Below are 14,869 nucleotides of genomic sequence, written 5' to 3'. Positions count from 1 at the left end.
ATAAGGACCATTTCACGTAATTAGTAACTGAGTTGGTGAAACATATCATATAAGTAAAGTAGGCAAATGCAAAATGTAATCTTGGGGTTATATAGCATTGCTTTAAAACCTGTTCATAATCATAGTATTATGTATTATTTATTAATTATCACTATCCTTCATTACATAAACTATTCAACACATTTAGATTGGGGCTGATGATAAAATATATAGATCATTCTATAAGATACAGTACAGTACTAATATCAAATATTTTGCATTTGTTATTTAATGAGTCCATGTGTGTCCATCTCTCTTGACAGGTTTAAAAATGGTGTGGAGCTTACAAATGAGCCCAGGGCGAGGTACAGATTTAAGGTGGATGGTAAAAAACACACATTAATTATAGATGAAGCGAACAGAGGAGATTCAGGGACCTATTCTGTGATGACCACAGGAGGTCAATCAGCAGCACAGCTCCAAGTTGATTGTAAGAGCTCTTTTTATATATCTCTGTAAATATTTTTCCATATAAGTCTTGACAAAGCAGTAATAACTTTTTCATGCCGTTTTTCGCAACTGCTCAGGATTACGTTTGAATAACCCTCAAATTGTCGAGAGTGAGATACAAGACACTGCAAAGCACATTCTGTACTCACTGTAGGCCCATATTTACCATGAGACACCTTTTGGTGCTAGAATACCCCCTCTCATGTGAATACACCCTACAGTATATTCCAGTGCCGAAAGGTGTCCCATCAAATAGCACTGCTTAGTAAATATATAATTGTAGTACTATCTTACTACAACAAATAAGTTTAATTCACCCAAAGTTTTACAAATATTTTAATATCACATTCTTAACACGTAATTGGTAACCACGGCCTGCAATTGCTCTGCACACTTTAAATGACTTCACAAGTTTTATAAAGTTAGAATAAAGTGGTACATTTTTTTTTGATCCACAGATTAGACGTTTTGATCAACTTTTATTATATGTATCATATATCACCAGCACAGTCAGTGAGTGATTCAGACTACTGTACCTCCCATGTTGTCACACTATGAACATCCTATCCACAATTATTTGTAACCATGTATTATTTGTCTTAACTCTGTGCCCAGGACATACTTGAAAACGAGCGGTAACTCTCAATGTATTACTTCCTGGTAAAATATTTTATAAATAAAATAAATAAATAAATAAATAACAATGGTAAAAAAAAACTATAATTAAATGATCCAAACTTTGAGCCCAAACCCAAGAAAGACAAATCCTGGGATTCATTCATTTATTTTGTTTTCATAAACTGGGCATATATTTGTGTTTGCAAACGAAACAAAACACAAAAGTTTGTGAAATATATATATATGTATATATATGTATATATATATATATATATACATACACACAGTGGTCGACAAATCACCAAAAAATCTACTCGCCCAACAAAAAAATCTACTCGCCACCTAGTACCAAACGTGTGATGCCTGGGCCAATAGGAGCTCGCCACGATGTTAAATCCACTCGCCCGGGGCGTGCAAATGTATAGGTTTGTCGAACACTGTGTATATATATATATATATATATATATATATATATATATATATATATATATATATATATATATATAGTTACTCACCATAACTTAACTAAGTATGGTAAACCCCATCCTCATTGCTTCAGCTTTGCATAGCCAGTAACCGATCTCACACTGATGAGACCCATTAAGGTTGAAACAGCTGGCTGTGGTGGGTTTACTGGCTATGCATCTTAACCCTGGCTGTGTTTAAAGCTGTGACCATGCAGCAAGCTTAAGCCTATAGGGAACCATGTTTAAAATGGTTTTGAACCAAAAAGTGTCACTGTGTGCTCATTTGCATGTCATTTCCCAGAATCCCTTGCTGCAGTGGAAGTGCTGTGTGCTGGGTGATAATGGTAAAAGGCGGGGTTGCAGACCTGCAAAGACATGCAAATGAGCATACAGTTATATTTCCATTTGCGATATGGTTTGCTGTGGAGGGTTTTTGTCACTTTTTTTACTCACCATAACTTAACTAAGTACAGTATATATATATATACAGGGTAACCAGGGAAATCCAGGTAACAAAGAGACAGCACACCGCAATATATATATATTGATGTAGAGGTATCTGTACAGTGTTAGCCGAGCTTAATAATCAAAAACGAATAGACAATACCGTTCTGTGGCTAACTAAATGCTTTTATTTGTGTGAGCTTTCGAGATCTCTTCTTCCGGTGGTGTTACAATAAATCAAGAAAGGTTTAACTTAAAAACAGTGCATCTTGGAATGTTATCTGTGACTGATTATTTTAAACGTTTGTTTAGTCGCACATTTGGACCATGATTTAATACTACTCAGGTCTGTGGTGCGCCGTCATTTGGGATCTTTCTGTGTACTCTGTACACTCCATTAGATATATACTATCAGAATAGTTAATACAGTACTGCTCTTACATACGGCCTTTCTATCTTCATTTTATAGTGCGCCCACTGAAGATATTGCAGGCACTAACTGATACGACTGTGAATCTTGGCAAAGAACTCAATCTGAAGTGTGAAATCTCTGAGAATGTACCGGGGAGATGGTACAGAAATGGACAACTCATTCAAGACAGCGACCGCATAAAGATATTTCACAAAGGAAGGTGAATGTAATCTTAAAAATGCCAAACACAACTGCTTTTCTTTTGGTTTATTTTGTATGCTCATTTGCATGTCATTTCCCAGAATAACTTGCTGCAGATGGGAGCACTGTATGCTAGGTGATAATGGTTTAAAGGCAGGGTGCAGACCTGTCTAAGACAAGTGATATTCTTATTGTAGATATATATATATATATATATATCCATCAAAAAATCTACTCGCCACCTAGTCCCGCCCCCAGCCGGGGGGGGGGGGGGTGACGGGGTGATTGGGTGGGGTGACGGGGTAATTGGGTGGGGTGATTGGGTGATGGGGGGGTGGGGTGATTGGGTGATGGTGGGGTGGGGTGATTGGGTGATGGGGGGGTGGGGTGATTGGGTGATGGTGGGGTGATTGGGTGATGGTGGGGTGATTGGGTGATGGTGGGGTGATTGGGTGATTGGGTGATGAGGGGGTGATGGGGTGGGGGGATGGAGGGGTGATGGGGTGGGGGGATGGGGGGGTGATGGGGTGGTGATGGGGTGATGGGGGGGTGATGGGGTGGGGGGATGGGGGGGTGATGGGGTGGGGGGGTGATGGGGTGACACTTCTGGTATCCTACACACACACACACACACACACACACACACACACACACACACACACAGAGACACACACACACAGAGACACACACACACACAGAGACACACACACACACACACACACAGACACACACACACAGAGACACACAGACACACACACACAGACACACAGAGACACACACACAGAGACACACACACACAGAGACACACACACACAGACACACACACAGCGACACAGAGACACACAGAGACACACAGAGACACACACACTGGGTGGGTATTCATTGAAAGGGAGGTGGCCCACCTGTTCATCCAGGCCTTGTCCTCCACATGCCAGCTGAGGGTCGGGCAGCCAGGCAGAGGGGTCTGGCAGCCATGCGGGGAGGTCTGGCAGCCAGGCGGGGGGGTCGGGCAACCGGACAAGCAGGCGGGGGTCGGGCAGCCAGGCGGGAGGATCAGAGCCAGCGGAGGACAGCCACAAGGCAACACCAACATCCCCATGAGAAATGTGCGCGTCCGCGTGCGCATGCGCAGTCTGCTGCCAGCCTGCTTCCCCACTCCCATTACCAGAGCGTGGGATGGAGGGGAAGCGCCTGGGCAGCAGCCGCGGGACCCCCCCAGCCTACCGCGTCCGCATGCTACAGCCAGAGCTGCCAGCCTGCTTCCCCGCTCCCCTTACCAGAGCGTGGGACGGGGGGGAAGTGCCTGGGCAGCAGCCACGGGACCCCCCTAGCATACCTCCCGCCCCGGGCAGCAAGCGGGGACCGGGGGCAGGGGGGGTTGGGGCTGACCCAGAACTGCCAGCCGGCCCCTTCCCTGCGTCAGGCCAATCAGGGAGGGGGATTACTTATTTTAAAAAAAAAATTTGGGGCGCGAGCAGGGGAATTCATCGAGCCGCAGCAGCGGCCTAAATCCACTCGCCATCGGCCTAACCGTGGCGTGTGGTTATCATTAATTGTCGAACACTGTATATATACAGTATATATATATATGAAAAACGATATTCTGCAGCGCTCACTCGGATGTGTGGGTATATGGTATTGGATAGTAGGTGATATAATGATGACAATATTGCCTACGTGGCCACAATGACAAACTACACAAAACACAAACAAAAAAGTCAAGGGTAAAAGGGGACACTCTGACAGTGTTAAATGTATGCAATTGCAGGGTGCACGGAACAAAAGGGGACCCTTATTCCCCTGTATAGTACTAACAAATCTACGTAAGTACCAGCACTCACTGTCTAATAGCTAAATGATGAAAACAGTTGTAATGCAGAATAAACATTTAATAATAAAACGAACCAGAAATAAATCAAATGTGTTTGCAGAAACCAGTATCACAAATAGGCATGTCACAAAGTGAGGGGGGGGGGGGAAGGAAAAGGGGAAAAAAAAACATGAAACAGAAGGAATATACACAAAAAACGGAGAACGGCAAGTATGCTAGGGGGGCTTACAACTGTTTTCATCATTTAGCTATTAAACAAAAAAGACAAACAGACCAGGGAATACAAAGAAGGAAGAAGTGAAATGCCCCACAACCGATCCCAAAAGCAGATGGAGCCGGAACCAATGCTGTAGGGAAGCCACTGCCAGTCTTCAGAGATAACCAATTTCTTCTTCACACTACAAAAAAAGAAGACAGCGCGGCTACCATAGCATAATACTGTAGATAAAATATTTATTAGTTGCCCAATACCCAGATTACGGCCACTCACAATGTTAAAATGATAACAAGCAAGGATCTCAATGTAATTGAAACTTCACCCGTTACTCCGTCACATACACCAGGTCCACATGTAAGGATGCCGCCGGACCTCCGGCCACGGAGCCAAGAGTGTGCGTCCACACTGATTCACTTCCTGGTTGAAGTCTTGCGATACCAGTCCCGGAAGTAAATAACTTACAGCATACAGTGTACCATACCCAAATGGTCACGGGAAGATAATGATAGGTTTCTTCAATACTGGAAGTGTATTCGGAGTGAGGTGTAAAGGTCCACAATGAGTTAGAGAGTCCTTAACTTTGCCCTACGCGTTTCGTCGCGACATGCGACTTCCTCGGGATAAATGTGCAGTCCTCAGTGTGGTTCCTAAATAGTCCAATAATTAATTGATTAATTAAAAGATTACACACCGGTGCTGCAACACTGAAATGATTGTTCAAATAATTGTACATCTGGTTAAAAAAAGGGGGATGGAGATGGGACATTCAAACACTAATAAGAGAACAAAAACAAATACAATTGGTCTAGTATAAATAAAGAGAAGAGATATATAGCAATGAATGAGTATCATTAGTTAACTATTGTAGTTTACATTACATCTAGACATACCTTATATATTACAAATACATGAATAATCATATTTGTGATCATGAAATACTTTTTAGCATTGGATTTACTGGATGAAAGAGGTTTCGGGTGGCATTTGGTATATAATTAATGCAATAACCAAATTATTCCCAGAATAAATATGACTCCAGTTCATCCACGTAAATAAACCATGCTACACAAACATCATTTCATATATAATACATTTGTAATGTATTTATAAACAAAGCTCTCACAGGTCTTAAAAGATAAGGAACAGCAAGAATAAATATATATATATATATATATATATATATATATATATATATATATATATATATGTATATATATATATATATGTATATATATATATATATATATATATATATATATATATATATATATATATATATATATATAACAAAAGGAGTAGCGCCAGTGATTGTGTGGTTAATGTGCTATAATGTGAATCTTTAAAATATAGTATATAATATATAAACTCGTGAACAAATTAAGTGATATCACCACAATTATGAATATATAGATATAAATAAATAACTGATATTAACACAATGACCAATTGAACAACTAGTGAAAGAAAAAATAGAACAACATGCAATAATATATATATAAAAAAAATATAGAACCAGTCCCAATAAGGAGTCCAGAAAATGTATGTAGTTAAATCCAGTAGAAGGGGAACTTCAGGCTGCTCTCAAATAGATGAACCACATCCAGTGGAACCTGTAGAAAATAAAAGAGGAGAGAGCGCACTCCCCATAGCGTAAAAAAGTAACAATTTATTGGATTGGGGATGGGAGAAGGGGAGGGATAAGAATCACACTCACAAGATGTCAAATACAAATGCACAATTGTGAAATATAATATCACCGCCAAGCTGCAATATCACCGCAGTCCAAGGACGAAATCCACAGGGAAGATGATACTCCGTGCTTGCAGTTAATAAAGATTGTAGAATACCAGTTGTATCCTTTTCTTAGGTGTTTAGCTGCTCGGCTGGGTATCTCACTTGGCTCAGAGAAACAAACGGTCTGTACACAACATCCAGCGCGACTCGACCAGATCGCACACTTCCGTAGTGACGCAGTGTCGTGACGTAATTGCGTAGTGACGTCCCTGACGCGTTTCGTCGCAACAGCGACTTTCTCAAAGGGGGAATGGGTTGAGAGTTCACATAGAGGGATATATAAACCCTATTGTTGCTTGGCAACCGTTAAATTCAATCCTCATAGGTGCAATAGTTAAGTTCAATCACAGCCATGACAATAGGAAAAAACCTGGCGCTTACCTTAAGCTTAATATATGAGGTGTGCTTACAATGTGGCAGTAAGTTAGACCACGGCTCTATGACAGATGCTTTGAGCCAGCATGGAGTTCCCCTCTGCTGCAACCCCAGGGAAGGGTTAATCCGGAACCCTTTTAAAGATATAGAGACATACAAGCAATGGGGGAGCGTGGGATTAGAAAAACATTTGACAATAAAAAACAATAAAATACAATAAAATTAATGTGGTTACAACAATATTGCTGGGGGTTGGTGAAAATATTAAATACACTTACACGGCCATGTGCAAGCGGACACGGTAATGTGGTTTCTTTAAGCAATTCCAGTCACTCCCAACAACAGGTAATGGTGGTTTAGAGGGTTTTGAAATAAATATATAAATATATCTGTACTCACACGGCCATGTGTGAGTCCTTGCAGGAAATTGGTAACTTTGGGGTTAAATTAACCCATCTGCATCTCCCCCCAGTGTAGACTCTTCTTTGTTTGCAACCAACGTGGGATTCTAACTCCAGTCTTGGGCATCAGATGGGGACTCTCCCCAGTGGTGGTAGTAGGGGGGGGGAGTAGGTAGAGAAAGTGAGGCACGTTGTCAGTGGGGTTTAAAACACATTTATTAGTTTTAAAAGCAATTGGTACAACAAGACTCACATACATACATAGTGGTTGGACCCCTGGCCTCCTCGTGCAGTCCAGGATACAGTTTAAGCAGCCGTTATTGCCAATCACGCGTCCGTGATGCAGGAGGACGCGTGATTGGCAATAACGGCTGCTTAAACTGTATCCTGGACTGCACGAGGAGGCCAGGGGTCCAACCACTATGTATGTATGTGAGTCTTGTTGTACCAATTGCTTTTAAAACTAATAAATGTGTTTTAAACCCCACTGACAACGTGCCTCACTTTCTCTACCTACTCCCCCCCCCTACTACCACCACTGGGGAGAGTCCCCATCTGATGCCCAAGACTGGAGTTAGAATCCCACGTTGGTTGCAAACAAAGAAGAGTCTACACTGGGGGGAGATGCAGATGGGTTAATTTAACCCCAAAGTTACCAATTTCCTGCAAGGACTCACACATGGCCGTGTGAGTACAGATATATTTATATATTTATTTCAAAACCCTCTAAACCACCATTACCTGTTGTTGGGAGTGACTGGAATTGCTTAAAGAAACCACATTACCGTGTCCGCTTGCACATGGCCGTGTAAGTGTATTTAATATTTTCACCAACCCCCAGCAATATTGTTGTAACCACATTAATTTTATTGTATTTTATTGTTTTTTATTGTCAAATGTTTTTCTAATCCCACGCTCCCCCATTGCTTGTATGTCTCAATCACAGCCATGGGCAGTCTCTAGTCTCAGAGACTAGATGGGGTTTTTTGAATGGGGTTTTTCAATATGCTCCAAATTGGTCAATCGCACTGCTAAAAACGTCCATTGAATGGGAGCAACTAGCCACTGCGAGCATATTGAATAACACGCTTAGGGATAGCTACCATTGCAAAACACTCACATTTTCAGGATTGTTTAGCGCAGTCCTTGTTTTTAAACTCGTATCTTTTAGCATTCTGAGATTGGAACTTACCATAAGAACTGCCAATTTTGCCAATTCTGGTCTATCAAGCCCCATATTCTGCCTTTAACTGTAAGCGACACGTACTGGGAGCTGCTGCGAGAATACAGGACAGGGCACCGCCTTCTTACTTCCAGTGATATTTATTTTATTTATTTATAAAAATGTTTTGCCAGGAAGTAATACATGGAGAGTTACCTCTCATTTTCAAGTATGTCCTGGGCACAGAGTTCTCACAATACATGGTTACATTAAATGAACAGTGGTTATACAGTCAATTCACAGACATTTCATGGACAGGTAGAGATCTGATTATGGGTGTATGTAACATTTGCAGTCAAGATTAAAATTGTGTTAGGAGAGGTAAGATAAACCTTCCATGTGTTATAGGCCCTCCCTCAAGGAGCTTACAATCTATTGGCCGGGTTAGTTGAAATGTTGGGTGCAGGGGATGAGGGGGTTGGTGAGTTTCAGATCACAACAGAGCAGCTTTAATATTAACAAACAACAGCGAATGGCAGCAAATGGCTCACACCCTTCGGCTGCCCTTCGGCTGCTGCCTTTGGGTCGATGCAGGTGATATGGAGCGTTCATAACTAAGGCAGAAATACACTATGCGCTGAAGCAGGGTATGGCACCCAATTTGGTTTTATCTGCTATTCCACACAATGGCAGTTAACGCCGAATTGGGGCGCCATAGACGCAAAACAAGTAGATTGCATTTGTGTTCATCTTAATAAATCTTCCACTTACTGTATGTTGTGTGCTGTCACGACATGCAATGCTAAAGGTTAGTTGCACAGGGTGATGTCATATATTTTGTTTTTTTTATATATAAGCAATGGACAATATTACTGAATGTCTCTTGGTCATTGTATTATGTGAATAATATTTTCCTTTTTATTTGTTTCTATTCCATATATGGTTTTATACAAGCCTATGCATCTATATTTATCACATAAAAAGTTCTGGTATCCTTAAATGTTTATGCTTGTAAAAAGAAGGCAAAACCAAGACTCTGCCCAGCTTTACAGAAAATTTAAGCAATATGTTAAAATACTATTATTTCAAAGTATTTTTTTTAATGTGTAATGCACGTATATGATTTTCCATTATTAGAGACAAAAAAAAGAAAAAATGGCATAATTTTCCGTTACAAATAATACGTTTACAAATTGTTCAAAGATGTCCTGCGATATTGTTTAACCCCTCTCCTGCTTTGCAGTGCTGGGGTTAAACAACTGAACGAAACAGCGTCATTTGATAAAAATACGTATTTCGTTTGTAAGCCTAATGGTTTTGAAAAAAATAAAAAATTAAACTTTATCATTCCTATTTGATATAAAAAGCTAATACATTTATTAATATTTTCTGGTCATAGAAATCACAGATTGGTTATAGCAAACGCTCTTATTGAAGACGATGGGGATTATGCATTTGTTCCAGATCTCTACTTAACTAATATTCCTGCCAACATTCATGTCATTGGTATGTACTTACTCGCTTCTTTTTGTTGTAGATGATGTTAAGAGTATGTACAGTAGTTATCAATACCGTGCAGATATGTCCAGGTGCATTAACCACTTCACTGCTCACGTGCTTCATAGACAGAAGCGCTAAGAATGATTGAAAAAAGAGGTGATGTAGAATAGCGCTAATGGTGAAGTGATAGTCTGAACACTCTAAATAAGAGCAACCCCCATGGGGTCTGATGCAGCCTGGTGGGACACTGATAGTACAATCATAAAAAAACAGAAACAAAAGAAAAGAGATACTGGCGCCTAATTAGTCCAATTAGGAGTTAGTCCTGGATATCCAGATGAAATAGTTCAAGTCCCAATGATGACAACTTGTAATCAAGGGTTGTATTGATGTATATTGGGGAGCATGAAATGAAAAGAACACAGAATTTAGTGCAACAGAGCTAACAAAAAATCTTAACAGACATAGACTCACAAACCAGCACAGACAAGACACACAAACGCAAAGCTGAAAAATAAAAATTGTTTGATACAACTATAAAATAATAAAATGTGGAACGATGAGACACTGATGGAGCCAGTCCGGCAGAGTAAAACTAGAAAGCTACTCACAGGACGGCTCTAGAACACAAGCAGTGAGGCCGAATAAACCGATGTAATCTGTCCTCCCTGGGCTGAGAAATTTAAGTAACCGCAACTTTCCTCCAAACACCGTGCTCCTCGAAACCGGAAGTGACGTCACCGGATACTAGATACCGGATGCTCCGTCACAGGTAGGCGGGACTCTCGGCAGGATTTTCAAGAGGAGGTTCTTCTTGATTCAGCTCCAAAGGATCAGCTCTCTGCACTCAGTTCTCTCAACATCAAATCGTCCAACAGTAATGAAAAAACCCTACGCGTTTCGTGCGCTTGCGCACACTTCCTCAGGGGATGAGGAATGATTAGTTATAAAAATGCCTTCAGCTGTTTTATTCACACCATGTAAAACACTATTGACTATTTGAAGACTTCTATACATTTCTAATAATGCAGGAGTCTATGTTATTGATAATGTTTTGTCTATTATTATAAGCAATTGATATTGTATATGGTGCGCTCTACAACTAAATATAAAAGCATCAAAAAATATCAACATGTATTTTGAAATGAACGAGAAAAACAAAAAGGGGATATCATTGAGCAACATGCCAAGTTAACATGCTGTCGGGACACAGGACGTCTTGTAATGCAACATGAATCTGCTTGCCAATGTCTGTCACTTTAATGCAGCCATGCTGGTGCTCCATAATATGAGATTAGAGTCTCTCTGTCTCATATATTTCCTTTGTTTTATACAAGACTGAAGCAGGGTTCTCCGGGTCTGAACCCCATTCATTTCAGCTCCTTCGACCCCTTGTTTCCAGAGATACCGGTAGCCACTGTAGGGCTCACTATAAGGCTGCTTTTCAAAGCTCCTGGGCTCTGCGGGCCAATAGGAAGCCGTGACGTCACCCAGTGCGGCTTCCTATTGGTCCATGTGACCGGGGACTTTAAACTGCAGAAAACTGCAGAGAGATATCTGCACCCCCTTTAGAGATAAGTATCTCCGGAACAGGGAGTTCCCGGACCTGAAAGGAATGGGGTTCAGCTCCGGAGACCCCCTGCTTCAACCCTGTATTAAAAATGTGAAAAAAGAAGAAAGCAATGACTTGGATTGCTCCTGTAAACATGGCTATTTGAGTAAGTAAGCAACAGAAAAAACATTTGCTTGTATTATTTTGGATTTTATAACCTTTATAGCAATAGACAACATCAACTAAATTACAACAAATCAATAATAAATATATCTTTTTTTTTCCAATTGCAGATCCTCCTAGAATCCACTTTGACGCTCTTAATTTTCCTGATAATACTGTGATAGTAGTAGCTGGGACAAAGTTACGACTTGAGGTCCCCGTAACAGGAGAGCCTGCTCCAAAAATCATCTGGAGTAGAGGAGATAAGGTATCAAGCATAGCAAAGACTTTGGCCCTGAGGTTGTGTTTACACTTACACTGGTGTCTTAAATGCTTAAACAAGTCCCTGTTTGTCATTTAAAAAAGAATCGTGTGTATTTGTACCACTAGTCAATTAACGGTCTGCTATTTGAAGTCGCGCCCCACTATACCTTGAATAGCGCTTGCACAGCGTTGTGGATTGTGATTTCGGAGAGCAGAGTGGTAACTGACAGCTCTGCCCTCTATTGAGGTGCACGTGCGCAAATCTGCGATCCTTTTGTCTGCAGCGATAGCAAGTTTATCCGAGGCAGAGCTGTCAGTCACCACTTTGCTCTCCGATGTCACACCCCACAATGCTTTGCGAAGTGATATGCAAAGCATTGTGGTGTGCGACTTCGGAGAGCAGAGTGGTGATTGCCAGCTCTGTCTCCAAAGTAGTTCTTTCAAGCACTGGATGCTTCCATGTCGGGGGCAGAGCTGGCAATATAATGCCCTATCCCCTAATGCCCTTGGAATAAAAATACTCCATCAAAATCTTTACTGCTTTGGTCCTATATGTACTGAGTGGTATTACTCCATAGGAGCCTTATCCAACACCAGCAGACAACTTACGGCCCATTGATATGAATGAGCTGTAAGCTGTTTTCCAAAGCCAGGTGGTGTCTTGTGGAATAGCACTGCCTAGTAAATATGGTCCTTTATGCTTAGTTATGGTTCACGTGGGCATTTGATGATTCACCGCTTTGTATTTGAATCTCTGAAAACTCATGTTACAGAATACAAAACAGAATGAAACCTGGCAAATTTTCCATTATTTATATTGACATCTGAAAAATGATGAATAGTGTTTGCTGTCCATTCTATCCTTCTGCTGAATAACCACAGATGCTCATGCACGGGAAACACACTTTTTATGTGTATGGTCTGTGCTGTGAGCTGGGTGTGGCTATGACGCGAACGGGTAGACGTTCCTATTTCTTTATTATGGACAACTTCTCGCTTCCCTCCAGTACATATAGAAATCCCTACAAAACCTGACACCTAAACCCAGATGCCCCCTTAAGGCGGACATTTATATATCATACCTATGCACCCTTTATACACTTTCCAGTAAAAACAAACCCAGGCAGCTACAACATCCTACAATTCTCCCAATCTCCCATGTCCCCTTCACAACTTCTCTGTTCACATGTAGTGATTTGAACCCCTCAGAACCTCCTCGCCCCCCAAAAATCCAATGTGAACAATGCAATTCCCCACATCTCCCAGTCAATGAAATTGCCAATGAAATTGCAGCCTCACTCTGATTGGGTAATAGAGTGTGACGTGCAACGGCAGCAGCGTGAAAACACAGTTTTCAAGTCTTTCCCTCGAACTGCCGGCTCAACGCTCACTGCCGTGCACGTGGGAAGTATAGAAGGTAAGGTTTAAACACAGCCAATTCTAATTGACACGGTAGCGCACGCCCACTATATTACAGGCCTAAATCTATTAAAGCAACATGGTTGATCAAATACTTCAGCAATACCCTTACACCCATTATGAATACAATGTATAATGTACTCACAAAGTTGCCATTGTTATTTAGCATAGGTTTAATAATTTCATCACACAGCCTAAAAAGACAGTTCAACCAGAGTGCCACAGCCCCTAACCCGGAAACGGAAGAGGAGGAGTCCTACTATTCCATTTCCCTATACTTCGGATCAGATCCTGCGCTCCATGGGAATTCAGGACATGAGATAAGCTAAAAAAACGCTCCTCAGGCATGACGTCACCACTACGTCATGGTGCCCCTGCAGTTCCTGACCCCATGATGTAGTAAGAGGATTGCAAGACATATAACTCGCATTTAAGCAAAACAGTCCTGCAGGATTGCTGCTCTTACCTTTACAATGCTGGAAATCCAGTATCTCCCCAGTACTACTGGACTGCCTGGAATCGCGACCATGTCATATCTTCAGGAGCGATTACATGGTCATGAACAGCCCCTGATGATCAAAACAGGAGTGGCGCGCCATCCACTTCAGTTTCGATCGCGTTCACTGTTCTGTGTGCGATCTTCCCACTAGAAAACAAGCAAAAATACTCAGATGTTCCCTGGCGTGCCAGCCCTTGTGATGTTGATCTCTATGGAGGTTTTCTGCATTCTGTTTTCAGTCCAGTCTATCAGGTCAGTCTGATCATGTGGCCTGACTGCCACATACTGTAACATAGCAGCTGTGAATAGGCAATGTGTGATTGATGCTTCTCTCTGCTCTTAGAAAGCCTTATAACATCCCAAAAGATTTAGTCCTTTCAATTGTAATCTTCTTATTGGAAAATCATGCTTGGTCTGCAATAGCAGAAGCGGCAGCACTTCTTTTATAAGTTTTAATGTTTTAACAATACGTTTTAAATAAGATTATAATTGAAAGGACTGTTCCACTCTGAACAATATATAGTTGCTGTAGAAGAAACATGCCCAAGGAAAGCTTAGCGTTCAGCTTAGATCCCATGAAGTACAGGACGTGATCTGAAGTGAAATGGAAGAGGATGACTCCTCCATTCCTGTTTCCGGGTGAAGGGTCGCCTCAGTCATACGACCGCTTTCAAGAGCGGTCATGTGACCGGGCTGTGTTGGAGGGGTTGTGGCGCAGCACGTCTGGCACTCAAAGCGTTTTGGCGATTTAACACTCGTCACAGGACCTCTGTCGGGCCTCTGTATTAAGCGTTTTTGTATGTAAATTGGGTCAGGAAAATGGACTGCGCTAAAGGGCGTACAAATTAAATGGTATGTACTGAAAAAAGAATGTTTCTGTGTGGCAAAAAATAAGAAAAATGTGTAAAAATGTTCATGTACATTACATGGTTTATGCAATTTTTCTGCCATTGAAAAGCCAAGTCATTGGAGCCAACAGCAGATATATTTTCACAATAAAGTCTATTGGTTCAATTTGGTTAACTATTTAACATTGTAGTTAAGGCAGGTTGTATCAAGGCC

General features: G+C 41.3%; 1 protein-coding gene across 20 annotated transcripts in view; it reads left to right on the top strand.

Moving 5' to 3' along the window:
• MYBPC1 (myosin binding protein C1) overlaps positions 1–14,869 on the top strand; it is a 120,640-nt gene that overhangs the window by 59,081 nt on the left and 46,690 nt on the right. For all 20 annotated transcript variants that reach the window (XM_075600654.1, XM_075600653.1, XM_075600650.1 and 17 more), the window contains 4 exons: positions 303–469; positions 2,488–2,650; positions 9,811–9,917; positions 11,757–11,893. In XM_075600654.1, coding sequence (XP_075456769.1) covers positions 303–469; positions 2,488–2,650; positions 9,811–9,917; positions 11,757–11,893 — 574 coding nt within the window. The remainder of the gene's footprint in view (positions 1–302; positions 470–2,487; positions 2,651–9,810; positions 9,918–11,756; positions 11,894–14,869) is intronic.

This window comes from Ascaphus truei, chromosome 5 (genome assembly GCF_040206685.1).
Source record: "Ascaphus truei isolate aAscTru1 chromosome 5, aAscTru1.hap1, whole genome shotgun sequence".
Taxonomy (NCBI): domain Eukaryota; kingdom Metazoa; phylum Chordata; class Amphibia; order Anura; family Ascaphidae; genus Ascaphus; species Ascaphus truei.
Note: the sequence above shows the minus strand (reverse complement) of the source record. Positions and strands in the feature narration are given on the sequence as shown.